Consider the following 27,745-nt stretch of genomic DNA (forward strand, 5'->3'; position numbering starts at 1 on the left):
AAGGGTATAGTGATTGATAATTACATACATAGAATACAAGTTGTTCAATGAATTTTCCTTGCCTTAGTTGGCTATTTTATATTCATAAACATATAAAATTATATTATTGGTCAATAACTCCTAAAAATCAAGCCTAAAACTACATGTAGTTTTCATATTATGGAATGGCTAATATGTTAATATCAAATTATTAAATAGATAGACATAAATTATTGGGTTTATATATGAACAAATATTTATACATACATATATTATTGGGTTTTGATAAAGATTTTTTCTACTTACATACCCTCTTTTAACATCAACTCCCACGAAAACCAATTTGGATTGATGCAGTGTATAATATTTAGGAAATTAATTAAAAATAGTATGAACTTAGACTAAAGAAAGAAAAAGGTTAATTGTTAAGAATAAATGTAACATTCGACACTTAATTATTGCAAACTCAATAATAGTTTATAAATTAAATATACCAAAAACCTTACAACCATACATAAAGATTCCATAATTAATTTTGTAATAAATAACTAATATCAATATTGCTTATGGGCCAAGACATATCTCTATATCTTTTATCTACACATTTCTACATTTCAATCTCTACTTTCCATTTTCTTCTCCAAAAAAATTCCATCTCACTTATGTTTTGATTTTTTTTAACTACGTATTAAAACGAGCATAAGTTTCATTATATGCGATAACTTTGATATTAAATCTTTGACCTCTCATCCAATAATTGTAAAGAAAATCTGAAGAAAAAAAAAAGACTATAAATAAGCCACTTAAAAGATGTTTAAGATAAGAATAGTTTATTTAAATACTTTTTAGGCATGAAGTTTTGAAAGAGAACACATTTCTCATATTAAGTATTAGAACTCCTTAATTATATCCTTAGTATGAAGCTACACTCAAAACTTTCTTTTCACATTCTAACACGTTGTAGTGTGTACGTATAACTCGGTGCTACATCGGTACGAATTCTCTTACAGATTATTTAGAATATGATCATAATTATGTATCATAAGTGTGAATCCAAAACTACAAACTTTAATCTAAGAGTATGAGTACTTGAACCGATTTAATTATGAATGAATAAAGTTTACAAATTATTAGCAAAATAGGCGCCAATAAGGGAATCTATATATCATATTCCCTTACCATTTCATACACTTCTTTTTCAGTGTCTTATTATAATTATTACTACAACTAGTTTTGAAATTCCAAGTGAATCATAAAAAGAAAAATGAATAAGTTCTATTTTGGATGGATTTTGTACAAATTCAATTTCAAAATTAAAATCAAAGCATCAAATTTCATCAAAGACAAAAAGAAAAATGATTCCTTTTTTCAAAATTTCCATTTCTTCTTCCCTCAAAACCCCTTCCTTCTCGGAACCATTCCATGGTAATTTCTTCATTTCTTTCTTCCCAATAATTATAAATCATATGGCCGCAGAAGAAAGTGGTCACAAAGTTCCTCCAGTTTTCAGCCACCAGTTTTTCTCCCGATCCAATTCAGAAAATTCCAGACTCTTTTTTAGCCCCAACAACAAAAGAACCCTCTCTTGAATTTCTTCTACTTTTGCGGGTCATCTTTCACTATTTGGTCAACACTGCCCACCTATATATTTAAATTTCTCTATTGGGTTTTCTTTTCAACCAAATCAGATTTCTGTTTTGTCCCCCCTTTTCTCTTTTTCCTTCTGATTTATTGTTTGTACATCAAACTCTCGGATCGTGATGGCTACAACTGGTAATAACATTGACAGTAGCAAGGCTAAGATCGTCCATGGCGATGGTGGTTACGTTCTTGAAGATGTTCCTCATTTCTCTGACTATATTTCCGATCTCCCCGTGCGTTTTCCCCCAAACCCCGTTTGATTTTGATTTCTTATTTTGTCTTACTAATGTTTAAAATGGTGAATTAGAATTACTCTGTTGATCTTAACGAGATTTGTAATCTGGGTTTGTTTGTTTTAATCCACTCTGTTGATTCTTAATAGAGGTTGGTACTGTTAGGCATAAATGATGAATCTTGGCAATACCCATTTATTTTAACTGTTCATATTATTGTTTGGTGGAGCCGTTAGTCGTTTTGATTCTGATGTTGATGGTTTGTTTTACTTGCAGACGTATGCTAATCCATTGCAAGACAATCCTGCATACTCTGTTGTCAAGTTGGTGCTTCTTCTTCTGTGATTTTTTTTAATCTGATTTCTGTTTTTATTATGGTTTGTTGTGACATTGGTTGATTTCCATTTGTGATTTGATGAACTTAATCTGTGTTTTGCAGGCAGTACTTCGTACATGTTGATGATTCCGTTCCTCAGAAGGTTAGCCATTTTATTGAGCCTTAACGTTCGTTTTTAGGAAATTTTCATGTTGATGTTTATACGATATTTGTGAATTAGTTAATCTTAAGATTTGGATTTTTGTTACGAAATGCATAGGGAGGTTGTGTTTAAAGATGATCTGATAAATGACGCATCTCCCGGTTTCTTGTGTGAGAATTTCCTTAACTCTAAACTTATCAAAAGGTTGGCTTCATGTGGAAATTGTTTTACATCTATCTAGCCACCTTTTAGCAAAATTTATGAAGGATTGGGATATGAAAATTATAGCATTCTCACGAGCAAGTTGCGTCATTGTGTTCTTCTTTTTTTTTTGCTTTTGCAGGTTGTTGTTCACAAAAGTAGTCCAAGAGGAATACATTTTAGGCGTGCTGGACCCCGCCAACGAGTAAGCTCTCTCTCCATTCCTCTCTCTACTTAAGCATGGTTTCTAATATCATCTTTTAGTTATTGAGTTGCAATTGCTTCTTGTTCAGGTATACTTTCAGGCGGATGAGGTTCATGCCTGCATTGTGACATGTGGTGGTCTTTGCCCCGGACTCAATACTGTGATCAGGGAGCTAGTATGTGGTTTATACAATATGTATGGTGTCAAGAAGGTTCTTGGAATTGAAGTACGTGGTTGCTTTATTCCCCACTAGGAGTGCAGCTTTTCAATTTCAATGATTCACTAAATTTTTTTCTTCTAAATCTTCTTCCTCAAACTAACCCTTTTTCAGTTAATAAAGTTCTTTATTGGTAAAAAAGAGATCAATTTAAAATATCTTCTTGAATTTATTAAGCTAAATGTGATTTGCAGGGTGGATATAGAGGTTTCTATTCTAAGAATACCATCCATTTGACTCCAAAGTTCGTGAATGATATCCATAAACGTGGTGGAACTGTCATTGGGACATCACGAGGTGGTCATGATACCTCAAAGATAGTTGACAGTATTCAAGATCGTGGCATCAATCAGGTTGGAATATTATCCTTTTGCAATTTTGATGGAAATTGGATTCTTAGATATGTTTCATTACAATGTACGTACCAAACTGCAAACTCAAATTCTTGGACCTTTGTTCATTGCTTTAATTCCCTCAGGTTTATATAATTGGTGGAGATGGAACTCAGAAGGGAGCAGCTGCTATATATGAGGTAACATGGTGAATGATGCTCTATAAGTAATAAAACTTGGTGCTTTAGTGTTCTATGTTCTTGCTTTTTTGTTTTCTTGATGCACAATACAGAATGTTGATCTCAAGTTGCACATCCTCTTTTTGTTATGTGGTTCTCTTCAGGAAGTCAGAAGGAGAGGGCTCAAAGTTTCAGTTGTTGGGATCCCAAAAACCATCGATAATGACATCCCGGTACATTGTTCATGTTCCAACTTTGACTATTGTGGTAAATTAGATTGTCACTGGATTTAAATGGATTTTTCCTGATGCTGATGCAGGTCATTGACAAGTCATTTGGCTTTGACACTGCTGTTGAAGAGGCTCAGCGGGCTATAAATGCAGCCCATGTTGAAGCCGAAAGTATGGAGAATGGTATAGGGCTTGTGAAGTTGATGGGTCGCTATTGTGGTAAGTTTGTGGCTTTAGAAAAAAGCTAGTAGTTAGCTACATTGCACACTTTCTCTTTTACATTGTGCGATCTCACCTTCCATGGCTTGGGTCGCTAAAGCATTTATGATTAGTAGAACTTCTAGACTCGAACTTGTCAAAGTGTATTTTCCCATTACTTTTACTAAGTTTTATTGTTTGTTTCGTGGTGACGAGCACAGGGTTCATAGCGATGTATGCAACTCTTGCAAGCAGGGACGTAGACTGTTGTTTAATTCCAGAGTCGCCCTTCTATCTCGAAGGACCTGGTGGACTTTATGAATATATAGCAAGATGTCTCAAAGACAACGGCCACATGGTCATTGTCATTGCAGAAGGAGCTGGACAGGAGCTTCTTTCTGGAAGCTGCGGTTCTGATAAGCAGGATGCTTCTGGAAATAAGCTTCTTCAAGATATTGGGCTATGGCTATCACAGAGAATCAAGGTTTGGTTTTCAATGTGCTTTTTGTTACCCAAAAAAGAACACTGTTTAGTGTCTACAGTCTTTTCTTATCCGCATATTGCCAACGTTTGTTCAGTTTGTTAGACTGTGTTGTACATTGTGATTGTTATAGCATGAGCTAAAATCTCTTCACTTTTCTACAACATCAATTTTGGAATCTCAGTGATCATACAGTACTTGAATCAAATCCTTGTTTGCTGAAAATTTCAATTTTATTTCTGCAGGATCATTTTTCTAAAGAACATAAGATGACCATAAACCTCAAATATATTGGTAAGTTTTAAGCCATAATAATTCAACCTTTTTATTTATTTTATTAATACTATATGATTGAGATGTAAAATATTATTCTTCTGACAGATCCAACGTATATGATCCGAGCTATTCCAAGTAATGCCTCAGATAATGTTTACTGCACTCTTCTTGCTCAAAGTGCTGTACATGGAGCAATGGCTGGCTACACTGGCTATACTAGTGGACTCGTTAACGGAAGACAGACATACATTCCCTTCTACGTACGACCCTGATCCCGACCTCCTGCATATAAAATATAAATAAAATACGCATGATGCATGCATAACACACATTTGATTGTCTTATGTTAAGTAAGTCTACAATCTTAAAACGATTTAGTTGGACAATGATGTTTTACATGTTATGTTAAGGTGAAAGTCAAAACCAACAACACTGACCCTGAGTGGGTTGGTTAGTCTTACTTTCCTTTTGTTATTAGAAAGTGTGGATGTTGGTCCAGTTAGTTAGATGTAGCCATTGGCACTGATTTCAGTTCTCTTCATTTCATGTGCATATGAGACAACCCCAATCTGTCCATCATTGCGGGGCGAGTAAACATTCATTCGTTAAGTTATGCCTTGAATGTTCTTAACATTGATTTGGTCCATCTTGCAGCGAATCGTAGATAAGCAGAACAAGGTTGTGATTACTGACAGAATGTGGGCAAGGCTTCTATCGTCAACGAACCAACCAAGCTTTTTAACTGTGAAAGACGTATCGGAGGAGAAGAAAGAGGAAGAGACATTAAGCCAGATGAACCAGTTAAGCAATAACACCGAGGACGAAACGGTGAGCAATCCTAGTGTAAAGTAGTTGTTGAACTCAATTGTGTGAAGAATTTGAAAGATGGTTGTGTTGTAAGTTAAGTTAAGTTGAGTTAAAGCTAAGCTAAGGCTGTTATTTTTGGGCCTTTCAGTTCTTCTCTCTAGCAATTGCTGAAGTCCTAAACCACTTGTGAAGAAGCTGTTCTTTATGGAGTTCTTTATTTATCACTCAGTTTGTTTGTAGTCTAATTATAGAGTGGAATTCTATAATCCATCCATATCTAAGAAATGGACCCTCCCATGCTCTCGGATTTTTAGGAAAAAAAAAATAGATCTTTCTCTAATCTTGAATTACATATATGTCATCAAATAGTGAATGAGGTCATCCTTTGGTCTTTGGATGAAATGAATTACTGTTGTATGCAGTTTTGTTTTTCTTCTTAATAAAATATCTCATTTTTGTCATTAAATTTTATGTCAAATAAGTTTCTTCAAGACTCAGTTCATTTCATGACAGTACATCTAGATTAAGATTCTCAGCAACTTATATTACTCTGTACAAAATCATAAAAATATATACTCAAAATATTTCATATTTCAAGAGCATGGAAAGTGATGATAGATTGACATGTGAACCTTTTGGAAATTGTCAATTTTTGGTATGAAAAAGAATATACATGAGAAAAGCCTACTTCATGATGTCACCCATCACACTTCTTTCCTCAATATTTGTTTATATATATATAGTACATCACCATAATAGATTATTAAATTTAATTCCAGAGCATCACTTTAAATTCAACACAACAATAATTAATATTTATACACCTTTCTATTGATGTAATAGCTGACAAAATAATGATTATTATAATCAAGGGCATATATTCATCTGCCTTCTAAAGAAAGAAATACTTGTATTAATTTAGTGAATATGCTATATATAAAAGTATATATCGACTTTCTTTTATTTATTTTTTAAAAAAAGTAGGTATCAACTTTATTATTATATTAAAAAAAAAATTAAGAAGCATTCAAACTAATGAGTTTAGGTTAGTGCTAATTGCTACTCTCTTTTTTTTTTCTTTCTTTCTTTAGAATTAGAGATGTAAATTTTGTCCTACGAAATTAATTAATTACATGTCATATAAAAAGTATTAATTAATGTTTTTGAAGAATACCCCTTTGGACTCAATTTTATATCAATAAGTTAAGAGAACCATTATGAATATTATAAATATAATTAATTTTATTAGAGAAATGTACCTGAGGGTAGCTCTTATGTAGTCCACCAATTGCCTAATTTAAAAATCGCTATGTGACATATTTTAAACAAAGTACAACTATTATTTTCTACTCATATTATATCTATTATATAACTTACATACTTTATATGGTATATTAGTCGACATATACTATTGATATAGACGTTCATTCGAACACCAATTACGTCAAATTTAGACCAATCAAAATCATACCATTATTATTGATATTACTTCTAAATATGATAAAATGAATTAAAATATGTAGGTATTGTTAAATATTTTTAGGATCGATATTAAATAAATAATTTTGAAGGGTGTGTTTGTTTTGAATAATAAAAAATAAAATAATTCGGGAGATTAGTTCTTGGTGTTGGGGATCGATTAAGGGGGATTTTTGGTCGCCGGCGAGAGTCTCATCGAGATTGTGAGAAGCAGAATGGGGATCAGATTCATTCTCATGGTGAACAAGCAAGGCCAAACCCGCCTCGCTCAGTATTACGAAAATCTTACTCTTGAAGAACGTCGAGCTCTTGAGGGTGAAATTGTTCGCAAATGTCTCGCTCGTAACGAACAACAGGTAATTTTTTTTGTGAAAAAAGTTGGATTCTTTTATCTAGATCTCAATCCAATACCTCTGAATTTCTCTTCCATATCATCTGAGTCCTTCGATTGTTTTGAATTTCTCTTGATCTGTAAATTAAATTCAAATTCTGGAATTTTACGCTGCACTTGACCCTAGGTACTGTTAGAGTGCAATCAAAGTCTTATTAGTTTTGCAAAGGAAGTGATCATGGATGGATGTGTAAGTGAGGCCAATTTTTTTCTATTTGTATAGGGTCTTTTAGGGTGGTAGCAAGGGTTTGTACTCTAATTGGGCAATATCATCGTATTATGGACTTGGGTGGAGATTGCATAGTAGTACGTCTTATGGATGGATTTTTCAGGTCAGACAAAAATGAGTGATACTTTGTTCGAGGGAGGATTGTTAGGAGGATAAAAATGTCTCATATTGGTTAGGGAAGGAAGTGATTGTATGTCTACATGTGAGGACAATTTTTTCTATTGGTATGAGGTCGTCAAGGGTTTATGCCTAAGGTCGACAATTTTTTCTGTGTGGGTGGGATCCTCAACGATTTCAAACAAAAATAGTGAGTTTGTTGAATCCCCAGATCAGGCCAAAAGTGTTTAAAGCAGCAAGGAAGTATTAACTCTATCAAGATCACTGATAAAGGAGTAGCTACTTGTCGAGGGTAGGAGATTAAGGGTGCCACAAGTGGTTGATTGATCCCCAAAACATTCCATAGAAAGCCCCACATTGGTTAGGAAGGAGAGTGATCATGATATATAAGTGAGAACAACTATCTTCATTGGTATTGAATTTTGGATAGTACTAAGAATAGAGTTATGAAGATTTATGCTCAAAGTAGACTGTAGCATACCATTGTGGAGATGAGGTGAAATTTATGTTGTCCTTATTAGGTACTAACATGTTATTTATTATCTCTAGTGTCAGTAAAATTTCTCTTTGGGTGCACTAAGTTGAACGCAAATTGGATATGTGAGCTAGAACTGGTCACTAGTTGACTCTGGATTGCTGATCTAGATGATATTGCACTTTATGTTGTGAAAGTGATATGTAGCACTTGAAACCATTTAGTTTGCATCTAATTTCGTAGATGTTTTATTGGATCAATCATCTTCTATTTCAGCATCTGATTCCGGTTAATTTGCGCGAGCAGTGTTATCTATGTTCCCTTACATTAGTGTTGGTACTCAAATCTACAGTATGATTTTCATTTACTCAGATGAATAATTTGGAGTTTCATGAGCCACTGTCTACCAAATACTATGATATCTAATCCATTTCTTTCCCTGGAATGAACTGCATAAGAGGAAGCAATGTTAAAGAAAGAAATCGATAAACTAACTAAATATGGTGTGCAGCCAGGTTTTCCGGGTTGACCATAACAAGCAACAGTCATGCAACTGCACTTTCCTTGCTTTGGTCGAAAAGATTAATCTTGTACAACTTTTAGGAAGCTATCGTATCGTATGAATATTAGTGACGTTCATTTATTTTCTTGGTATCCTAACCTGTGTTCTGTTTTTTATCCTCTTTGAGAACGGATTTTGTTGCCATTGGAGCCTCACTTACAATATTTTCTTTGGAACAGTGTTCCTTTGTCGAGCATCGCAACTATAAGATTGTATATAGGCGATACGCATCTCTGTTTTTTCTGGTTGGAGTTGACAACGACGAAGTAAGTTAATCTGTCCATCCTCTACTATTGATAATTTATTTATCAACTTATTCTATCCTTTTGTTTGGCAGTGATCAGTATACCATCATATAAATTAAATGCTTAATAACCAAATGAGTTTATTGTGACCTGGTTTGTGGAATCTATGAGTTGAAATTGAAAACGCATGTGCTTATGTGCTATGAGTGTTAATTCGAGAGCTTCTAGATGTCACTGTTAGACCTTGCTTATTGCTTCTGTATTTACACCTGCCTCTATTAAAATGCTTAGATGGGTTAGGTGCATTAGAGACGAGTCCTAAAAAATAGTCGTTAAGTTTTAGATGGGGTACAGAATGGAGCTTTAATTTTTCTTTTTGATTCCTCTCTCAAACATCCACTTTCCCTTTCTTGGTATCTCAATGTTGCAGAATGAACTGGCAATTTTGGAATTCATTCACCTTTTGGTTGAGACCATGGACCGTCATTTTGGGAATGTGGTAAGCCCTCGTGTTCGATCCAAGAATATATCTTATGAACTTCGTTCTCTTTCTTGGGAGATTGTATCCATAAACAATTTCCTTTTCATATATTGTCTTCTAAATGATGTTTTCCCTATGAGTTTTGCTGAATTGTTGAATTGGTTTACGACCTTATTTGAACAAGACCTGTTCTATTGATTGTACAACTGTATTTTGAGTTCTAAAATGAATCTTCGGATTGATTTGCAGTGTGAGCTAGATATAATGTTCCATCTAGAGAAAGCACATTTCATGCTGGAGGAGATGGTCATGAATGGGTGTATTGTAGAAACAAGCAAGTCAAACATTCTATCCCCAATTCAACTGATGGAGAAATCATCATGAAAATCTACCACTTGTTTTCTTTGGTGCAAAATCTTGGCTCTCTTTATACAGTACTTCATTAAGGTATAAGATCAATGTTGATGAATTCGTTTGATGACGTTCAAAATGAGTAAATATTTTGAGTCTACTCCCATCTCGATGAATTCCTTCAATCACTTGGAGATTTTTTTTTTTAAAGTTTATGACGTGTTAATTTGTAATGTGTGCACAAAGATGGATGGATGCAATTTGAAATGCTCCCAACACCAATCCATTATTATGTATGTTCTCAAAGCTCTAGGATCCATTTAAATTGATGAGTTTAATCAATGAAATTTTTGGCTTGGCTATTTGGTTTTTGGAATTCTTAAATTGCATTTGTTATTGTTTTGATAATGAGGTGTTTAATGAAAAGAAATAATTATACAATTTAAATCCTAAGCTTTTCAGAAAGAATCAATTTAACTTATTTTGTTAGTAATTTGTAACTTTGTTTGATTCTGTCCAATCAGGTACAAAACCCTTCTACAAGTTTAGGATACATTAAAAGTTTATTCCCTCACATTTGAGTTTCATGTCTATCTTATCTATGACTGAATGGATCGTAACTTCTTAAAATTAATTGTTTCGTTATATATAAACATAATTCCTTGGAACTTTAATTGTGTCTAGTAGATCAAGTTCAACAATTTCAACAATGAAATTTGCGATTTTGAAAGAAAGAAAACTATACAAACTTTTAACGTTTAGAAAATTTAACCACTGATTTATTCTTTTAAGTTAATAATTATGAGAGGAGTTAAATAACTATTTGAGTATAATTTTGCAACAAATACATTCATCTCTAACAAATACAAACTACAACTTAGTTCTCAACTTTGAATAATGGAATGTTATAACTTTAGATTACTAATCCTTTGAATTGAAAGGTAAAAAATGTATAAAAACATTTAATTCTCCACTTTGAATTATTCTATTGATTGGTCTCAAATTCATTTAAAAACTTTGTCAAACAAAGCTAAACCGTGAGCAATAAAATTAGGGTTTAGCTTTGTTCGTAAGATCAATCAAGAAGTTGTTTGAATTGAAGACCACCCTTATGGCACATCTACTCTTTATTGATGGCTTTCGTTTTCATTGCTCTATTATTTAGTTTTCTTTTTTGGGTGTTCATCTTCCATGGAATCCAACAATAATTGCACTTTCAATCTTCCTTCTAATTGGGAGAACAAAAGGTTCGGTAAAGGTTGGGGGATGATGATGTGATCAAGAACCTAAATTACAACTTTGTTATTTGAGTCTTTTCAATTTAATAACTTTAAATGGCAGAGACAATTCATAAAGTAGAAAAGTAAAATTCTAATTTTCCCTAAATCCATAATCAAGTTTTTAAGTTGGCTTAAGCTTCCAATTAATTACATGCCTTACACGACACGTCAACAATATATTTTTTTTATTTTTCCATCAATTTAAGTTATAAACTCTGCTGTAGTCAAAGTCAAACACTTGGTAGAACAAAAGTAATCAAATTTTGTAATTAACATTTTTCATTACATTTCGTAGGGAAAAAAGTAATAATATAAACTCATTGAAGATTAAAAAAAAAAAAATACAAATACAAATACAAATACAACTAAGAACTTTATTATGTATTAAAAATGTGTCCTCCGTCGCCGGCGGTAGCAATCTTTAATTGTATTTGGTCACCATCTGAGCTTTTCCGGGAAGTACTGAAAATTTCAATAATTTAATAAACACCATTTTAGTCACCAAAATAATTTAGAAAATAATTAATAACAAAGAATAGGATTTACCTTGTTAATTAGGGAAATATAATATGGTTTAACTTTTTCTACGTCAATAAGTTCTTTGCTTTTACTGTAGAGATCATACTTGCTGAAATTTCATAAATAAAAACAATTAGTTCATAATCAATTATAGTAATTTTCAATAAATAAAAATTACTATTATTATTGATATTATTAATTACTTGAATATATGGAGCCACTTCAAATTTTGTGCATCTTCCTCGTTCATTAGATGTTTATAAGCTCCTGCTCTATGTAAAGCTGAAACCAAAAATTAAACATTCAAATTTTAAATATTTTTGTTAATTCTACTATATTTGAAAATGCTAACGAAATAATAGTTTGATTTTTCTTACGATAGAAAGAGTGGTATCTAATTATGAACAATCCAGCTGAAGGTAAAGTAGAACCATTCTCTTTGGCCACCTGCAGATATTAGTATTAGAATTTGATATTTTTTTAAAAAAGTTAAATTATATTAATGACATAGATTGATAGAAAAAGAATAGAATTAATACCAAATACATATAGTCATCATGGCCCCATGAAATTTTAACATTATCGAGTCCACAGCCCTCAGAGTAAATTCCATTTTTTGTACTATAAGTTGGATTCTCCCAATCTGGATTCTCCTTGAAGTACTGAAATTAATTCAAATTAATCCATTAATAATTATATATAAATATGTAATATTTTCAATTTCATTATCAAAATTCCACCATTCTTGGAAATAAAAAAAATTATAGAAAGTCTCAAATTCAATGACTGCTACCAAACTTTGTTGTCTTGTGTTTTATAAAATTATTCACTTTTATTTAATTTGAGAATTAGTTCAAATCAAGGATTGGAAAGTGCATTAATTAAAATGTAAATGTGAAGGTAACTCTTGAATTTAGCACCGTAGTAAGTTTTTTTTTGTTATACTCACGATTTAGAGAACGTAAAATGTAGTTTTGCGAATACATTATAATCCAATTTGAAAGTTATAATTAATTGTGTTTAGTTTATTAACTCAATTTCGATAATAGACACTAATGACAAAAGAAAATTATCTTACTAAAGACTTTTAAACTTATACTTAACACCTAAATAATTAAATTGAAACAAAAACTCAAATCTGGTAAATTTGCAACTAAAACTAAATTAAAGCGAAATTCAAAATTTAAAACTTCCAAGACTAAATCCAAAGCAGCATTTGATGGAAAGAAATTTAAAACTTATATGTAACTCCAAAAATTACCTTGTGGTGAACAATGGATTCATCAAAAGCACATCCAACAGGGTGTGTATCTCCTACAAAACCAAAACATGACAACAAAATTATTTGAATCCTATTTCTTTAATGTAAAGAAAACTATAATTTTTGTTGTTTGTTGTTTGTTCTTAGTTCTTACCTACAACAGCCCATTGAGGAAGCCCACCAAAGCTAGGAAGAAGAAGCACTTTTCCAAGATCTAACAACAGAAGAAATTATTCAATAAAAAAACAGAGTATCCACATTAAGAAAAAAGAGGATCTAACATTATTAATCATACCATGGATTAAAGCAGTCAAGTGCAACCAATCTTCATCAGGATAATCTTTCCTGATTGCTTCAGCAGTTTGCAACAAATGCTGAATTTGTGGTTCATCCAAATCGGGATCGCTATCATCCACCACGTCGTTTAGAAGCTCACAACATTCCCATATGCTCATTTCCTCTCTATCCATTTTCTTATACTCTTCTCTCATCTTCTCCACAAATTCATAAGTTTGATGAATGTGATTCTGCCTATAGAACTCCTCAACCCCCTTTTGTCTCTCACTTTCCGCTTCGTAATCTCTAAACGAATGCCCGAACGCATTCATTTCCGGTGCTGCAAATCCCTCCGTCTTCGCATTTGGTACCACAAATCCCCCGTCTAACACCAATTCCTTCAGCTCTGTAATCCCAACCTTCTTCTCATCTTCCCCTTCTGCAAGTCCATGGAAATTGAAAACCCATAATTAAAAAGCTTATAAACTCAAATTATTCAAAACGAAAAACCCAAAAATTAAATAGCTTTTGACAATGCATTCAATAACGACTATGGTAAAGGTAATCAGAAATGGAAAATAGAAGAAGAAGAAGAAGAAGAAGAAGAAGAAGAAGAAGAAGAAGAGGATACCGAAGTGAGGCTGTTCGATAAGGATCGTCATGGGTACGTTAGTGTTATGGAAAGAAAACAAAAACGAAGGAACGAATGAACGAATGAACGAATGAACGAAAGAAATGAGATATGGTGTGAAGAGCAATGTTGGTGGAAAGGGTTTTTTTATAGTGTCTTCAAAATGTCCTTTGCATGAGAATTCGCAACATTTGGAGTCCTTAAATGGAAAACAAAACTTTCATTTTCCACTTTTTATTAAAAAGATATTATTATTATATCTAAATCCCTCCGAAAGAAACGTTAAAAAAAAACAACGTTTTTTGGATAAATATTTTATTCTCTCTAAATTTTAAAATATTACACTCACTTTAATTCCTATCTAATTTTCTAAATTAAGAAATGTTACATTTTTATCTTTTTGTTTTATTATTTATAGAATTTAGATTTTAATTTACACTTCTATATTTGTGTTTTTTTACTAAATATTAATTTCGAAGAAAAATCCTCAAATAATTCCCCAACCATATTAAATTTTACTCGAAAAAACTCTACATAATTATGTTAAAATTAATTAACATTATTATAGATGAAGGTGAGCATTAAAAGTTTTAGGATAAGAGCGTATAATATTTAAATTGAAAACAAAACTCAAAATTTAATAATAAAAATGAAAATTTTCTAACCTTTAAAAACCAAATAAAAAAAAATGTATCAATTTATGGGTAGTAAAAGAAAGAGAGAGATCATATGAAAGGCTTACCAACCACTGCTTAGCCACAAATGTCTTGAAAAAAATCTTCACTCTCTAAGCTCATGGTTGATTTTCAACCACATTTATCTCATTTCACATCATCAAAAACACACACAAAAAAAAATCTCCAATTTTGTTTTATATTTGAAAATCAGAAGATTTAGTTTGATAGAATAGAGAGTAATGTTTATGTTTATGATACTCAATTTTAGTTTATTATGCTTTATTTGAGAATATCATATATTTTTTATCTCAATGATGATTACGATTTAGGAGTGGTGGGTTAATTTCAGGTGTAAAATATGGTGAGTTTTAGTTTTGAATTATATGATTAGTTTGAAAGGAGAAAGTGTAAAATTGAATTGAAGGGATAAAAAAGAGAAAAAGAAGAGAGGAAATATGAAATGATAAAAAAAAGAGAGCCCTGAAGTGCAAAAGAAGAAGAAATTGAAAAGGAAAGGATGAGTCAGCAAGGCGTGTCATATATATCTCATCAAGAAGAGAAACAGTAACACCAACTACAACTAGTAGACGCGTTGACGCAGCATCTACTCATCGCTGAGTAATTCTCTTTGACATTCTTTTAAAATAAATAAATTAATTAAATAATTTACTTTATTTATTTATTATTATTATTATTTTGGGCAATTTCATGCAAATTTCCCCTTCACGGCTGAGCTGAGCTGTCATCTCCTATTTCCGAACCCTTTCTTGCCGTTCAGATTGACTCCAGTCTGTCTACTTTAATATCCAATCCAACTCCTCCATTTTGCCACCTCATACTTTTTCAATTTTTTAAAATCAACTTGTTGAATGTCAATTTTTGAAGGAGGATTTTTAGTGGGGAAATATCTATACTCATCTTGTCCATTACCATTGATTTTTACTATATATATAAAAAATAATAATAGTAAAGTAAACTTAGGGTGGGTGTCCATTATCATTTTTAAAAATGTGGTTATAAGTAATTTTGGAATTTTGTACCCACTTGATATCTATAACCCTATTTTTTAAAGAACTAACGTTGATATGTTGTCTGTGATGTCAGTACGATGTGGGAACAATGTGATTAATTTAATTGTTGGTTTGGCTCTTCTTCAGAGATGATTTGTAGAGGAGATAGGTAAAGGTTGTTATCATATATTGTTTGGCGAATTAAATTTGGTGAACTGAACGATTTGTTGTGGACGGAAATGTGATTAAAGTCTTATATCAATTAAATAAGGAGATGATTGTGGATTTTTGTAAGTGAGAACAATTAATGATATAAGCTTGTTCGGATGAAACCAAAAGCAATGTCATTAGTGTGTGTACGACCAAATTAAAGTCGTTGTCAAGTTGTAGTAACTTTTTTTAGATGGTATCATACATGGTCATAGTATATGTCGTATGTGATTAAGTCTTTGGGCGATGTGCTCAAGTGTAATTTGGATCTCATGTGACTATTTGAAAGAAGGCTAGGTGTAGGTGTAGTCATTTGTTCCAGGGGAGGATTTGTTGAGTGAAAATGTGATGAAAGTCTTAACTCATATTTGTACTTAGGAAGGTTTGAAATTATAGTTGTTTTTTCTCTTCTAATTTTAGTAATAGTTAAAATAATTTTCTTTTTTTTGTTTGTTGAAGAAAATATAATTAAAATTTTCGAAAGCAAGGCTTCTTAAGTTACAAATTTATTTACTTGAATAATGTCGAAAATGGAAGAGCTAATGAAAAAAATAAAGTATAGTTGGCATTCATACTTCAAATATATATATATGACAATAAATAGATCATTCATGTCAAATTGTCAAGAATAAATTACATCTCCAAGTAATTGAGGATTACTATTGTCTTCCTTAACCAAAACTCTAAATGTCTTTATTGAGATTTTTCTCTTGATGAGATAAGACTGATTGCTTATTGTTTTAGTATATTAGGGACCATAACCCTAAGTCTCTTTATATACTAGTTCAATTAGAATCCTCATTAAATCCTAATCAATCTAATAATAGGCTTCTATCCGTTTAATTCATACTCAAATAGAAATTTTGGGTCTTAATTAAATAGATAACGTAATGTAACTAATTTAATAAAATAACTCAAGGCAATAAATTATCAATTCACATATATAGCCCACACACTTTAATTATACACAATACGTTTAATTAACAAATCTAAACATAACTCAATTGATAATTGATATATGAATGTAGCTGCCACTAAAATATCTATAATTCGAATTTAACCGATGAGTATGTGAGTAGGGAAGGACCAAGGAGAACAAATAGCAAAGAAAAAAAATAGAAAAATTAGAAGATATAATATTTTACCATTATATTTCCTCTGATTTTAAAATGACATAATTATTAAATAATAAAAATTACTTTTAAATTTGGGTAATATTTTAGAATTTAGATTTAAATATTATTCTTGTCTAACTGTTTAATCATTAGTACATTTTGATTATTATACTAAAAATATATATAATTTCATTCCTTTTATTTTTAAATGAACATGAATACTAAAAGAAATGATAGTTGAAAGTACTACGAACAAAATATAAGATCAAATTGAAACAAAATTTTAAAATATGTCAAAATAAAAGTATAGTGTACGTCAAAATTTGTCCGTATTATCAATTAAACTTACTTCTCTTGAAGATTTTTTTTTCCTTAGATCACACACAACATTCAAAATTAATAACAAAGAGTTGAATGATATCGAGATTCACAAAAGTAGGAAGATGAATGTCTAAATTAATTTAACAAAGTCAAACATTACATTTTGTAATTAATTGCATATCACGTTTTAATTCATTAAGTACATTGTATCAACTTTATGCTGTTACTTGATATAACATTTTTATTTTCCGATATTATTTAACATTTTAATACTTTCAAAGGATAATTATTATTACTTTATCACTTTAAATTACTTTATTTTATTACTTTTATGTAGTAGATGTAATTTCTTTAATTACGTTTAACAACACGAACATAATTGATATTAGGTGATTAATCTGATTGTTCGATTTGAGTGTTTGTATTCATTGTTTTAACTTTTAAGTGGTTTGTGACTTCTATTTAAGATAAGAATTCAGTTCATTTTATTTTCTTCTTTAGTCATTTTTTCTTGAAATGTGTGTCTTTCCTAATATATTCATTTTTGTTTTGTAATTGAATGAGTAAGTTTCAACTACTCAAACTTTTCAACTACTCAAACTTTTGCTATTTAAATAATCTATTTTATTAAACCTGTTTGATATTACATGTTTTGCACGTGTTGTATATAGTATAGTATGGGTGTTCAAAAAATAGTTGAGAACTGAACCGACTGACAAACAAAACCGAAGTTGAATCAAACTCGAATGCTTGTAGTTCGATTCGATTTGTGTTAAGTTGAAATTTATTCTTATACGACTTAGTTTGGTTTAAGATATTAAATTGATTCTAAAACATAGCTGAACTACGTTCTATATATTTATAAAAATAATTACATATATAGGTATAACTTACTTAGAATAGACGACATTAGAAGTGGAAATTAAACGACACTTGAATTGAAAACATAGGACGACAAAAACGACACCAACACATAAACCCTTATCTTCATAAGTAATTTGATTCGATTTTGGATGATTTTTTTTTTTTTTTTGTATTTTATGGTTAATTTTGTTTTTAAACCTACAAAAAAAATATATAATATTCATCAAAAAAACTAAAGTCGCCCACCGTGGGGCTCGAACCCACGACCACAAGGTTAAGAGCCTTGCGCTCTACCAACTGAGCTAGACGGCCTGATTGATGCTGTTTGATATTAATTTATTAACTTAATTACAAATTTTATGTAAAAAATATTTTTGAATTTTAATTTGATTTAGTTCACTTCTCTTTTTACTTTGATTTAGGCTTTGGAATTGTACTGTTTCTAAAAATTTATATCCTATATTTTGGGTTCATAAATATTATTATTATTATTATTCACAATAATCTTTTGAGTTCCTTACAAAAAAATGACAACAACTATTTAGAATGAAGTTGAAAATGCGTAAAGAATATGATGTAAACTAGGATACAACAATCTTGAATTCTATATAAGAAAATGTGGCAGCGTTTAGTGTAAAGGATTGCGTAGAAAAAAATAAAATAAACGAGAGTTAGATTCATTAATCTCATATAAAATCTTTATTAGTATTACAAGTTATTTGTTTGTGTGTATTTTTTTTAACTTTGTTATCATGGAAGCTTTTTAATTTTGATTTATATTTTTTATTTGTACTTTGTTGTCACGAAAAAATTATTTATATATATATTTTTGGTAAGGTATAGTTTGATAAATTGTTTTGATTTCTCCCGTTAATCAACCTATGACAAGCATTACCCTAAGATAAAATTGGTTGATGCAAGTAGTTTTCTCCTAAATGTTCATTGGGTAGAGTGATTTGGCCTATTATCATAATTAAACTATGTTTCATATATTGATTTAAACTATGCTTATGTCAAGCATGGAGTCAATGTCTAATTTATAAACTGTTGTATATATATATATATATTAATTAGATTATTGGAAGTTACATGAAATAACACAATTTATAAACTAAACTAAAAATATAGCACAATAATAAAATATTAAAAAAATAACAAAAGTTGACTATTATGTTATTAAAAAATTTACAATGTCAAGTCTACTCGATCTTGAGTGGTTATGATTGATAAAAGCTAATTATCAATGCTAGCTTATAGTTTGAAACAATTAAAAAGAAGCACTAAGTGACAAACAAAAAATCATCACTAATACTAAGTATTAATTATATAACATATATTAGTGATAGCTTTTAATAAGAGAAATTATAGAAGAAGCATCTACAATGATGACAATACGTGAGTTTTCTCTTTAGTGTTTTACTAATTTTTGTGTGGTATGTTGTAAATATATATATATATTGCTTTAATGCTATTTATGCATGTATGTGATCAATGACGAATCCAGAAAATTTATTGAGAGGGGGCTTCGACAAGTAAGATTTGAACTATGACTGAAAGGGGGTTGACAAGCATAGTTACCATTAAACTGTCTACAAATATTAAGTATTAATTGATTTTGTTTATACATATTATATAAAAACAATAAAGTTGAGGGGGGCTCGAGCCCCTCCTGGACCTATACTAAATCCGCCGGTGCATGTGGTACGAAACATTTTTTAAAAATCTAACAAAATGTTATAAGGTATATTTAAAATAACCATGAATCTTTCAAAACAACCAATAAGTTGGTATGAGAAAACCAAAGTAAATAGAGAATAAAATTTTATTAAATGCATTTTCTCTCTCCAAATTAAAAAGTAAAATATTGCGACAAAAACATTTTCTCTCTACGTTCTTTGTCATTGTAATATTATATACAATCAAAATAAATAAATAAGCGTATAAAAAAATACTAAATTTAAACATGAGGTTTGTACGTAAAGATCCTGTCGACAACATGGATTCTAGACAAGATGAAGATGGAGAGGATTTTTAAACACACAACCCAATTAATATATATATATATATATATATATATATTTATTTATTTATTTATTTATTTATTTATTTGTACACAGTGATATATATAATAGTTTATTTTATATAAACGATGAAGATTGTTGTCATCAAACTAGTTGTATTTGAATATATATCAAATATACTTATAATTATTTTCATATATTTGTTTGAATATTTTAAAATGAACTATAATAAAATGAAATGATATTATCATTTCCTATTTTCAAATGAAAATGAAATTTTTTTATATTAAATATTTTTTCACTCTCCAATTGAAAATGAAAATATATTATATTAAATGTTCTCATAATAAATGTATATTTATCTCTCAAATTATTAAGAGAACTTTGAAGTTAGTAGAATTAATAAATATATTAAGTGGTAGTGAAATCAATTATATTTTAGTACATATCAAATATATTTATAGTATATTTTACACAATATAAAAAATCAACATGAAAAATAAAATCATATTAAATGTCATTTTCTCTCTCATGGAAAAAATTATATTAAGTGTCTTTTCACTCTTCAATTAAAAATAATAAAATATTAGATTAGATACATTTTCTCCCTACATAATAAACTATAATAAATGTATATTTCTATCCCAACGTTAATGAAACTTTGAAAATAAAGAAATATATATTAATAAATGCATTAATTTTTTTAGAAACCAACTATATTTGAGTATATATGAAATATAGTTGTCATTATATTTCATATATTTGTTTGAACACTTTTAAATAAATGAGTAGGTTAAGTACGTAAATCAATGTAAATCACATTAAATATCGCTTTCACTTAAAATAAAAATGAAATTATTTATACTAAATATTAAATGATTTTCTTTCTCCAATTGAAAATGAAAAAAATATTATATTTAGTGTATTGTCTCCAATAAAACAATAAATATCTCAACAATTATACTTTGAGTAAATACTCCAGTTAAGAACTGCAAATATAGCAAAAGGAATAGTAAATAGAAGCAACAAGAATTAAAGACATTGTTGGTCCAATTTGATAACACGACATCTATATCTAAAGGGTCATTGACCCAAGATCTGAGATTTGTTTTACTTTGAGATATGAATCATAATTACATCCTTATGATTATAAGTACATAATTTACAATTCAACAGTAAATCAATCATTAATATATTTCAAGAATAATATAAATAAAGATCTCTCCTTAATCATTGTATCTCATCAATCAACAAATTCAGGTGTTTTTACTCTTTAACATCGTGAAGCTCGACCTTATTCTTTAAGCCAAAAGACTTTTCTTCACAATAGAAACTTAGGAAGATTAACTCTAGGCAACTTGCAAAACAATTTACTTGCTTATTCGATTGCCTCACATATTACGAGAGTAGTACTCCAATTTTATGCCCACCCACAAGCCAAATCAAAAAAATAAATAATAGGCCAAGATTTAATCAGTCTTGCAGAAAATTGTCAAATTGATGGGAGCCCAAAATTTATAAATTTGACAAAGTGGTGGCCCGTTACCACTAATACGGCCCAATTTAATCGGCCCAAATGGCCCGTTACCACTATTCTAATTGCTTTATAATCTCATCCCACCAAAACCCTAACTCTTGATCTCCATCTCCTCAGCGGCTTGTTATCGGAAGTTAAGCACCGGGAAGGTTCCGAAGCAATCAATCAGCCATGGGTGAGCAAAACCCCAACTCTTGATTTCCTCACATTTGATCAGTTCTCTTTCTTGTGTCTATCGGTTCTTTCATCCGTATGAATCTGTTTGTGAATTGCGTGTATTCGTGCTTTTATCGATTTCAGGGAAAGTACACGGATCTCTGGCTCGTGCCGGTAAGGTGAGAGGTCAAACTCCAAAAGTAGCGAAGCAGGACAAGAAGAAGAAGCCCCGTGGACGTGCACACAAGCGGATGCAATACAATCGCAGATTCGTCACTGCAGGTAACATATTGTTTTGCAAATTATTTTGTTTATCAGATGTTTTACCGGTTTAGCATTGATGATTTTGGTTTAACATTGTATTCAATCACTATTCTGAGAAGTAAGTTAATTGGTTTATTTGTTAGCCTAGATGCAGTTCCTTACCAGAACAAATTTTTATTGCATTAGTAAGATTTTTGTATCAGAGTACGATAAGAATCATTCTGATGTGAGATTTAAATTTGTTTGATCTTTACAGTGGTTGGTTTTGGAAAGAAGAGAGGACCCAACTCCTCTGAGAAGTAAGCAAATAGAGCGACCTCATCGGGGGAGCTTTGCCGCTAGAGAGGCGTGGTTTTGTGCTTTACTATTAATCTTTTTCTTCCTATTTCTCATAGATGTTTTAGTTTATTGAGGTTTTTGACTGTGTAAAAGATGTTTATTTTGACAATATATCAGAAGTAATGTGATTTGGATCTGAATTTTGTCCTTAGTCCAACATTCTCTTTCTGAATTTTTATAGGTTTTCTTGCTGTATGTTGTTGCGTACTTAGAGTTCTCATGATGATAATATTCATCCACATTTAAGTTAGGTTGTATCTAATAACGAGTGAGTAGAATTGGAATAACAATCTCCGCATGGGTATAGTTCAAAATACCAAGCTATAAAGAAGCTGGTACTTGCATTTAGCATATTTGCAATAACTATGTGGAGGCAGTTCTTAATGATTTTTAGGAGCTGAAAGTAATATTGGATTTCCCAAAGCAAGTTGGGTGTTTGTTGCAAAAGTTTGGAGTCAATATGTTAGGGTTATGAAATTTGTGTTTGGAGGGCATAGTTATCTAGATGGAGTTCCTCGAAGATGGTTCCAGACACCCCTAGAGGAGGAAGGCTGTGCATTTGTTAACAATATTAGGTTTTTTAGAAATTACACTTGCTGTAAAATCATATCCATAAGTCCTGGATTTTCTAATTTCAAAGTCTAAGTGTTGTTTGGGTTTCGGCTATGGGTTTTTTAAACTTACAACTTCTTTAAACTTGTATGAAATAGAGCTAATACACCTTGAATTCAATTCAATATGTGAAGTTGTAGTTTGAGCTAGATGTGTGATTCAGCATTTGCCTGAATTGCTCCATCTTGTATAGGGCTATCCATGCTTAGAAATTTCAATACTACTTTATCCAAAAGCTTTTGCATCATTCTAGAGCTTCACAAAGAGATGTTGGACAGCTCTATTAGTCGAAAAACTTTGTAACAAGTTCCTAGTATTGTTCTTTTGCAATAAGTTCTTCATATTTGCTTATTTTCAAAATAGGTTTGAGGAGGATATATTGTCATTCATATAGATTTCTGGAAGAAAATAGAATTGAAATCAGCACTTTTTGACATGCTTTATAAAGACAACCAACCTCAAAGCTTCTATTTCCTTTAAAGTATTACACATACAAAAATGCAACATCTATATATGCTTAAGAGTTGTCTAGGAGTGCAAGAATTTTGGTTTACTTTAGTTATTGTGCAAATTTTTATCCTAATTGATAAGTTCTAAGAAAGAAAACAGAAAACATAAAACATAAGAGTCAGTTTTCTTATAAAGAATAAAATAAAAGTGTATCTCAATTGTTAATGTAGTAGAATTTTGTCAACTAACGATTGTCGATTCTATTATATATTTCTTATATTATTATTATTTTACTTTCTAGGCTTCCAAATACAAATTTTCAAGTTTTCTTTGGATGTTGGAATGAATTTGGTATAATAGTCTTTTCTCAAAATGAAGGTCCAAACAAACGTTGATTGGATAAAAGATACAAGAAGATTAATTTAATAAAACTCATTCTTTCATCGGCACGTCGTACCTCTCAAACCGAATGGGGATCGAACAGACGTTGCTTTTGGCCAATTTTCCCAATTCTGAGTCATACCAACATTGCAAAAGGGGGTTCTCTAAAATTATGTGTAGAAACCTTTTAACTACATTCCTACATGTACTACTATGGTGTTTGGTATCTAATATGTAACAAATGATATTGAGATGATAATCACATCAAAGAACGACTGCAGAAAAGGGTCAATACTTGGATGACACTATACAGTGATAGATTCACTTCAAAAAGAGCTTAACTTGAAATACACGATAAAGAAATTAGGAGATAAATCATGCAATAGTTCACTAACTACAACAAAACATTCTCCTTTCTCAAATCTCACCCTCTATTAGCTAATTACTAACAACTAACGACATTCCTATCCCACAACAACAAATCGTTAAAGCTCATCATGAGAGTGCTCTTTAGTTGAAGTAGATTTAGGTGAGTGCTCTAGAAGGTACCTTGTGGCGATTGATGCCTGCAACGCTGCACCATAGGGAAGAACATCTTCATTTACAATATAATAAGGTGAATGTCCTTGTTCAAACTTTCCTACAGTTTCATTTTTCATCCCAAGAAAGTAGAACAATCCTGGAATCACTTCACCGTAGAATCCAAAGTCTTCTGCTCCCATTAATGGTTGCATATCAAGAATGTTCTTAGTACCTAACATGTCAACCGCGACTGTTCGAAAATGCTTGTAAAGATTATGGTTATTTACTGTAACTGGAAAAAAAGGCTTTTGATCTTCATTGAACTCAACAGTGGCATTGCACCTTTGAACTTTGGCTTGATTTGTGATAACCTGGCATTGTTAATTCCAAGAAGAAAGAATCATCATGAGAATGAATTTTGACGTAAAGGAAATATATATTTCTTGTAAGATAGATACCTCTACAATTCTTTGTTTAAGTTGAATGAAGCTTTCTTTTGAAAATGCCCTGAAAGTGCCTCCAATGGTAACAGAATCTGGTATGACATTAAATGCACCACCGCCTTGAAACTTTGCTATTGTAACGACCTAAAAGATTCAAATATGTTTAAACATCTTAACTAAATTATAAAAGTAAGCAATCATAGTGGTTCTTTGCCAAATTGAAAATTAGGAAGAAAAGCCAAAATCCATGTAGAATAATGGTAAGCTTACAATGACTTTTGAAAAACGAATTCAGCAAAGAAATTTGGGAGTTGTTTGATTGGTAAAACGTGCTTTTTAATAGCCTAGAAAACATATAAAACTCAACCTTAATCCAGCCTAAACCTTTGAAACTCCTATCTTTTAAGCTAAACAAGCAGTAACTCTACTCTCCAACTCTTACTCGGACTACCGTTGGAGTGCTCTCAAACTCAGAGCATTTTAATAACGAGATCTGATTCTTCTTGTACACCCGAGAAATTTTTAAAAGGAAAAATACCTGTGAATCCAATGGATCGGCTTCGCGCGAGACGAGATGTTGCAAACTGACAATTATGTTGGAAGCTGCTAAAATTGGGTCAATTGTGTGTTGAGGAAGAGCAGCATGACCTCCCTTACCACCAATAACTGCCTCAAAGAAACCACTTGCGGCCAGAATAGGACCAGGCTTTGAGATCGCCATACCAAAAGGATAACTGGAACTTACATGTAAACCAAAAATGGCATCAACTTTATCCAGTACTCCAGCCTCTAACATTTTCTTTGCTCCCCCACCTCCTTCTTCAGCTGGTTGAAAAACAAGAACTACTGTTCCCTGTTAAAATTAGGACCTCAACACCAAAATTTAGAATAGCAGGATGAACAATATCTAAGCCAGTCATAAGCATAAACATCATGCTGAGAGAGTGTAAAAACTTTACAGCCAATGATTTTGGTTTCAAGTCATCCCAAATTGAAGCATGATAAGCTTGACTGACTAACTCATTTGTGTGATTGATATAATGCTTTAAGAGAGTGTTTTCTTTGTGATTGGGGTCGGGGAGTGCTTTTTGTGTGATTGTAACAAATTTTCTCCATGGAATTTCTTTTTAGTCCATGGTTTTTTCCTTTGGGATAGAGTTTTCCATGTTAATTCTTGTGTTCCTAGTTTTATTGCTTTTATGTTATTTTTTCTTTACTCCTATGGTAGTAGTGGGAGGTTTTTTCTCAACCGTTATTGAGTCAGGGATTCCAGTGTCGTAAAAAAAGAGAGCGTGTTGCTATAGGTTCAGGTGCATGAATTTTAGGTGTTGATTGGATTGCTGGGGGTTTGATATTAATCTCCATATCAATATCCAAACTACACAAATTTCAAGAGGAAGAAGAACCTGTATTAGACGGCTGTTCTGTTGAAGAATCTTTGCAGCACCTAGAAGCATAGCAACATGAGCATCATGGCCGCATGCATGCATCTTTCCAGGAACTTTGCTTTTGTGTTCCCATTCAACACCCTCCTATATTACAACCAACATTACACAAATAATTTCTCTCAAAGTTCAATGAAAGGGCATTTATGCAACAACAGGTGAAATGTTGAAATAAATGGGTATGTAGCTCTTTAAAGGATACACCTTTTCAATTTTTTTAACAAATTTGAAAAAGAGATACGACTACTCAAATAACCACAAATTATGATATGTTCGGATTGATTAGGGAAAAAAAAGTAAAAACTATTTAAGATTACACTTTGAGAGTGTTTAAAGAGCTATGTTGAGTGATGGTCAACAACTTCAATTCTTCTAAAAATGATATGTTTTTAAAATTAATACTTGAAAAGTTAAACCAAATACACTCTTAGTCTATAAATATGTCAACACTTTTCTAATAAAACTTGCCTTCCATTTAAAAATTTGTTGAAGTTTGGTTTACTCTACAAAAGTGAAGATGGTCGGATCTTGTGGACAATTGTACTGCTTTCATAGGAAAGCTAATCTATTGTATCCTGTGAGACAATTATTGGCAACACAATTATTCCCAACTCAGCACTAAGGTAAGTAAAATTGTGTTAAAAGATGAAACTTGAATTCATTGGGGTTGTATTCTCTTTTAGGTTTCGTATTTTATAATCATGTAACATGAAATCCATTGAGTTTTCAGTTTCAAAACCATCCCCACAATCACAATCAAACAAAAGAAACAGAAATGAAGACTGAGATTAAAAAGTTTTGGGGTATACCTGGAGGGGTAGAGCATCCATGTCTGCACGAATAGCAACGAAAGGAGGATTTCCAGTTCCGATGAAACCAACGACGCCGGTGATGGCCACTGGATATTCATAAGAAACGCCTAAACGGTCAAGCTCCGCTCTGATAAGCTTGCTAGTCTCAAATTCCTGGAAACCCAATTCAGGGTTTTCGTGTATTTTCCTTCTGATACCAACCATCCAATCAAAAACCTCTGGATGTTGAGCATATTGAAGGAAAAACGAAGGGATTTGAGATAACTCATCTGGGATTGGAGAAGAACTCGAAGGAATTAACAGTGAGATGAGGATATGGAAAATGAGAATCAAATTCAAGAAACTGCGTTGAGGCATTGATTTGGTTGTAATTTGAGAAGGTGGAATGATTGAGAGTAATGGAAATGGGTATTTAGTGATGAGACTCACTGTGGAAAGAATGACCTCTTAGCACCAACTTAGCTCAACGAAAGAGAATATTCTCCCAACCAATGAGCGTATGTTTTCTTCCTTCCTTCCTTCTTTTGGGCAAATTGTAAACATTATTCTATGTTTGATTTTTGCTATGAATCAAAGATCTAAAGTCATTTCCAAATGCTATACTCTCGATTATGAGTTGAAGTAAGCCGTTGAATTTTAAAGAAAACATATCCGAGTTAAAATTGAGTTTTCTCAAATAACTTCTTCTTTTTGTGTGTATGTATATATAGTTTTTAGGCTCATTGATTGATACCAACTAACTTTAACATATTAATGCATGTTTATTATCTTCATGAATAGATATTGTTAAAGAGAGGATAGTTCAATTGAA

At 31.3% G+C, this 27,745-nt stretch overlaps 5 protein-coding genes and 1 non-coding gene across 6 annotated transcripts; 3 read left to right on the top strand and 3 right to left on the bottom strand.

The window, feature by feature from the left end:
• Nucleotides 1-1,327: 1,327 nt before the first annotated feature.
• On the top strand, nucleotides 1,328-5,924 carry LOC101202739 (ATP-dependent 6-phosphofructokinase 7). The gene is made up of 13 exons (XM_004135633.3): nucleotides 1,328-1,853; nucleotides 2,130-2,176; nucleotides 2,293-2,332; nucleotides 2,676-2,738; nucleotides 2,827-2,964; nucleotides 3,150-3,308; nucleotides 3,434-3,487; nucleotides 3,631-3,699; nucleotides 3,786-3,915; nucleotides 4,116-4,378; nucleotides 4,621-4,669; nucleotides 4,757-4,911; nucleotides 5,306-5,924. The coding sequence occupies exons 1-13, from the start codon at nucleotides 1,740-1,742 to the stop codon at nucleotides 5,501-5,503; spliced, it is 1,479 nt and encodes a 492-aa protein (XP_004135681.1). The 5' UTR covers nucleotides 1,328-1,739; the 3' UTR covers nucleotides 5,504-5,924.
• Nucleotides 5,925-7,018: 1,094 nt separating this feature from the next.
• LOC101203212 (AP-4 complex subunit sigma) lies at nucleotides 7,019-10,164 on the top strand. The gene is made up of 4 exons (XM_004135635.3): nucleotides 7,019-7,293; nucleotides 8,891-8,977; nucleotides 9,387-9,455; nucleotides 9,687-10,164. Exons 1-4 carry the CDS (start codon nucleotides 7,153-7,155, stop codon nucleotides 9,819-9,821), a joined length of 432 nt encoding a protein of 143 aa, XP_004135683.1. The 5' UTR covers nucleotides 7,019-7,152; the 3' UTR covers nucleotides 9,822-10,164.
• A 1,196-nt stretch (nucleotides 10,165-11,360) lies between these two features.
• LOC101202978 (inositol oxygenase 2) lies at nucleotides 11,361-13,950 on the bottom strand. Its single transcript, XM_011661659.2, has 9 exons — nucleotides 13,756-13,950; nucleotides 13,144-13,563; nucleotides 13,003-13,062; nucleotides 12,849-12,901; nucleotides 12,127-12,249; nucleotides 11,965-12,034; nucleotides 11,791-11,869; nucleotides 11,615-11,696; nucleotides 11,361-11,530 (listed from the first exon to the last, which is right to left on the bottom strand). The coding sequence occupies exons 1-9, from the start codon at nucleotides 13,784-13,786 to the stop codon at nucleotides 11,504-11,506; spliced, it is 945 nt and encodes a 314-aa protein (XP_011659961.1). The 5' UTR covers nucleotides 13,787-13,950; the 3' UTR covers nucleotides 11,361-11,503.
• A 4,241-nt stretch (nucleotides 13,951-18,191) lies between these two features.
• TRNAK-CUU lies at nucleotides 18,192-18,264 on the bottom strand. Its single transcript has one exon. It is a non-coding gene; the product is annotated as a tRNA-Lys (tRNA).
• A 3,280-nt stretch (nucleotides 18,265-21,544) lies between these two features.
• Nucleotides 21,545-22,420, top strand: LOC101203450 (40S ribosomal protein S30). Its single transcript, XM_004135636.3, has 3 exons — nucleotides 21,545-21,685; nucleotides 21,811-21,948; nucleotides 22,187-22,420. The coding sequence occupies exons 1-3, from the start codon at nucleotides 21,682-21,684 to the stop codon at nucleotides 22,231-22,233; spliced, it is 189 nt and encodes a 62-aa protein (XP_004135684.1). The 5' UTR covers nucleotides 21,545-21,681; the 3' UTR covers nucleotides 22,234-22,420.
• Nucleotides 22,421-23,976: 1,556 nt separating this feature from the next.
• On the bottom strand, nucleotides 23,977-27,543 carry LOC101203700 (IAA-amino acid hydrolase ILR1-like 4). The gene is made up of 5 exons (XM_004135637.3): nucleotides 26,932-27,543; nucleotides 26,084-26,209; nucleotides 25,216-25,530; nucleotides 24,693-24,821; nucleotides 23,977-24,605 (listed from the first exon to the last, which is right to left on the bottom strand). The coding sequence occupies exons 1-5, from the start codon at nucleotides 27,289-27,291 to the stop codon at nucleotides 24,198-24,200; spliced, it is 1,338 nt and encodes a 445-aa protein (XP_004135685.1). The 5' UTR covers nucleotides 27,292-27,543; the 3' UTR covers nucleotides 23,977-24,197.
• Between the last annotated feature and the right edge of the window lie 202 nt (nucleotides 27,544-27,745).

Source organism: Cucumis sativus, chromosome 1 (assembly GCF_000004075.3).
Source record: "Cucumis sativus cultivar 9930 chromosome 1, Cucumber_9930_V3, whole genome shotgun sequence".
Taxonomy (NCBI): Eukaryota; Viridiplantae; Streptophyta; class Magnoliopsida; order Cucurbitales; family Cucurbitaceae; genus Cucumis; species Cucumis sativus.

Excerpts from the sequence above, each read along its gene's own strand:
- LOC101202978 (XM_011661659.2), bottom strand. The coding sequence starts at position 13,786 with ATGACGATCCTTATCGAACAGCCTCACTTCG. Across the intron at positions 13,564-13,755 it reads TATCGAACAGCCTCACTTCG|AAGGGGAAGATGAGAAGAAG; the intron begins GTATCCTCTTCT and ends ATGGACTTGCAG. Across the intron at positions 11,697-11,790 it reads AAGTGGCTCCATATATTCAA|CAAGTATGATCTCTACAGTA; the intron begins GTAATTAATAAT and ends ATGAAATTTCAG.
- LOC101202739 (XM_004135633.3), top strand. The coding sequence starts at position 1,740 with ATGGCTACAACTGGTAATAACATTGACAGTAGCAAGGCTAAGATCGTC. Across the intron at positions 2,965-3,149 it reads AGAAGGTTCTTGGAATTGAA|GGTGGATATAGAGGTTTCTA; the intron begins GTACGTGGTTGC and ends TGTGATTTGCAG. Across the intron at positions 4,379-4,620 it reads GGCTATCACAGAGAATCAAG|GATCATTTTTCTAAAGAACA; the intron begins GTTTGGTTTTCA and ends TTATTTCTGCAG.
- LOC101203450 (XM_004135636.3), top strand. Across the intron at positions 21,949-22,186 it reads TCGCAGATTCGTCACTGCAG|TGGTTGGTTTTGGAAAGAAG; the intron begins GTAACATATTGT and ends TGATCTTTACAG.
- LOC101203700 (XM_004135637.3), bottom strand. The coding sequence starts at position 27,291 with ATGCCTCAACGCAGTTTCTTGAATTTGATTCTCATTTTCCATATCCTC. Across the intron at positions 25,531-26,083 it reads AGAACAGCCGTCTAATACAG|GGAACAGTAGTTCTTGTTTT; the intron begins GTTCTTCTTCCT and ends TAATTTTAACAG. Across the intron at positions 24,606-24,692 it reads TTAAACAAAGAATTGTAGAG|GTTATCACAAATCAAGCCAA; the intron begins GTATCTATCTTA and ends TAACAATGCCAG.
- LOC101203212 (XM_004135635.3), top strand. The coding sequence starts at position 7,153 with ATGGGGATCAGATTCATTCTCATGGTGAACAAGCAAGGCCAAACCCGC. Across the intron at positions 7,294-8,890 it reads TCGCTCGTAACGAACAACAG|TGTTCCTTTGTCGAGCATCG; the intron begins GTAATTTTTTTT and ends TCTTTGGAACAG. Across the intron at positions 8,978-9,386 it reads TTGGAGTTGACAACGACGAA|AATGAACTGGCAATTTTGGA; the intron begins GTAAGTTAATCT and ends TCAATGTTGCAG.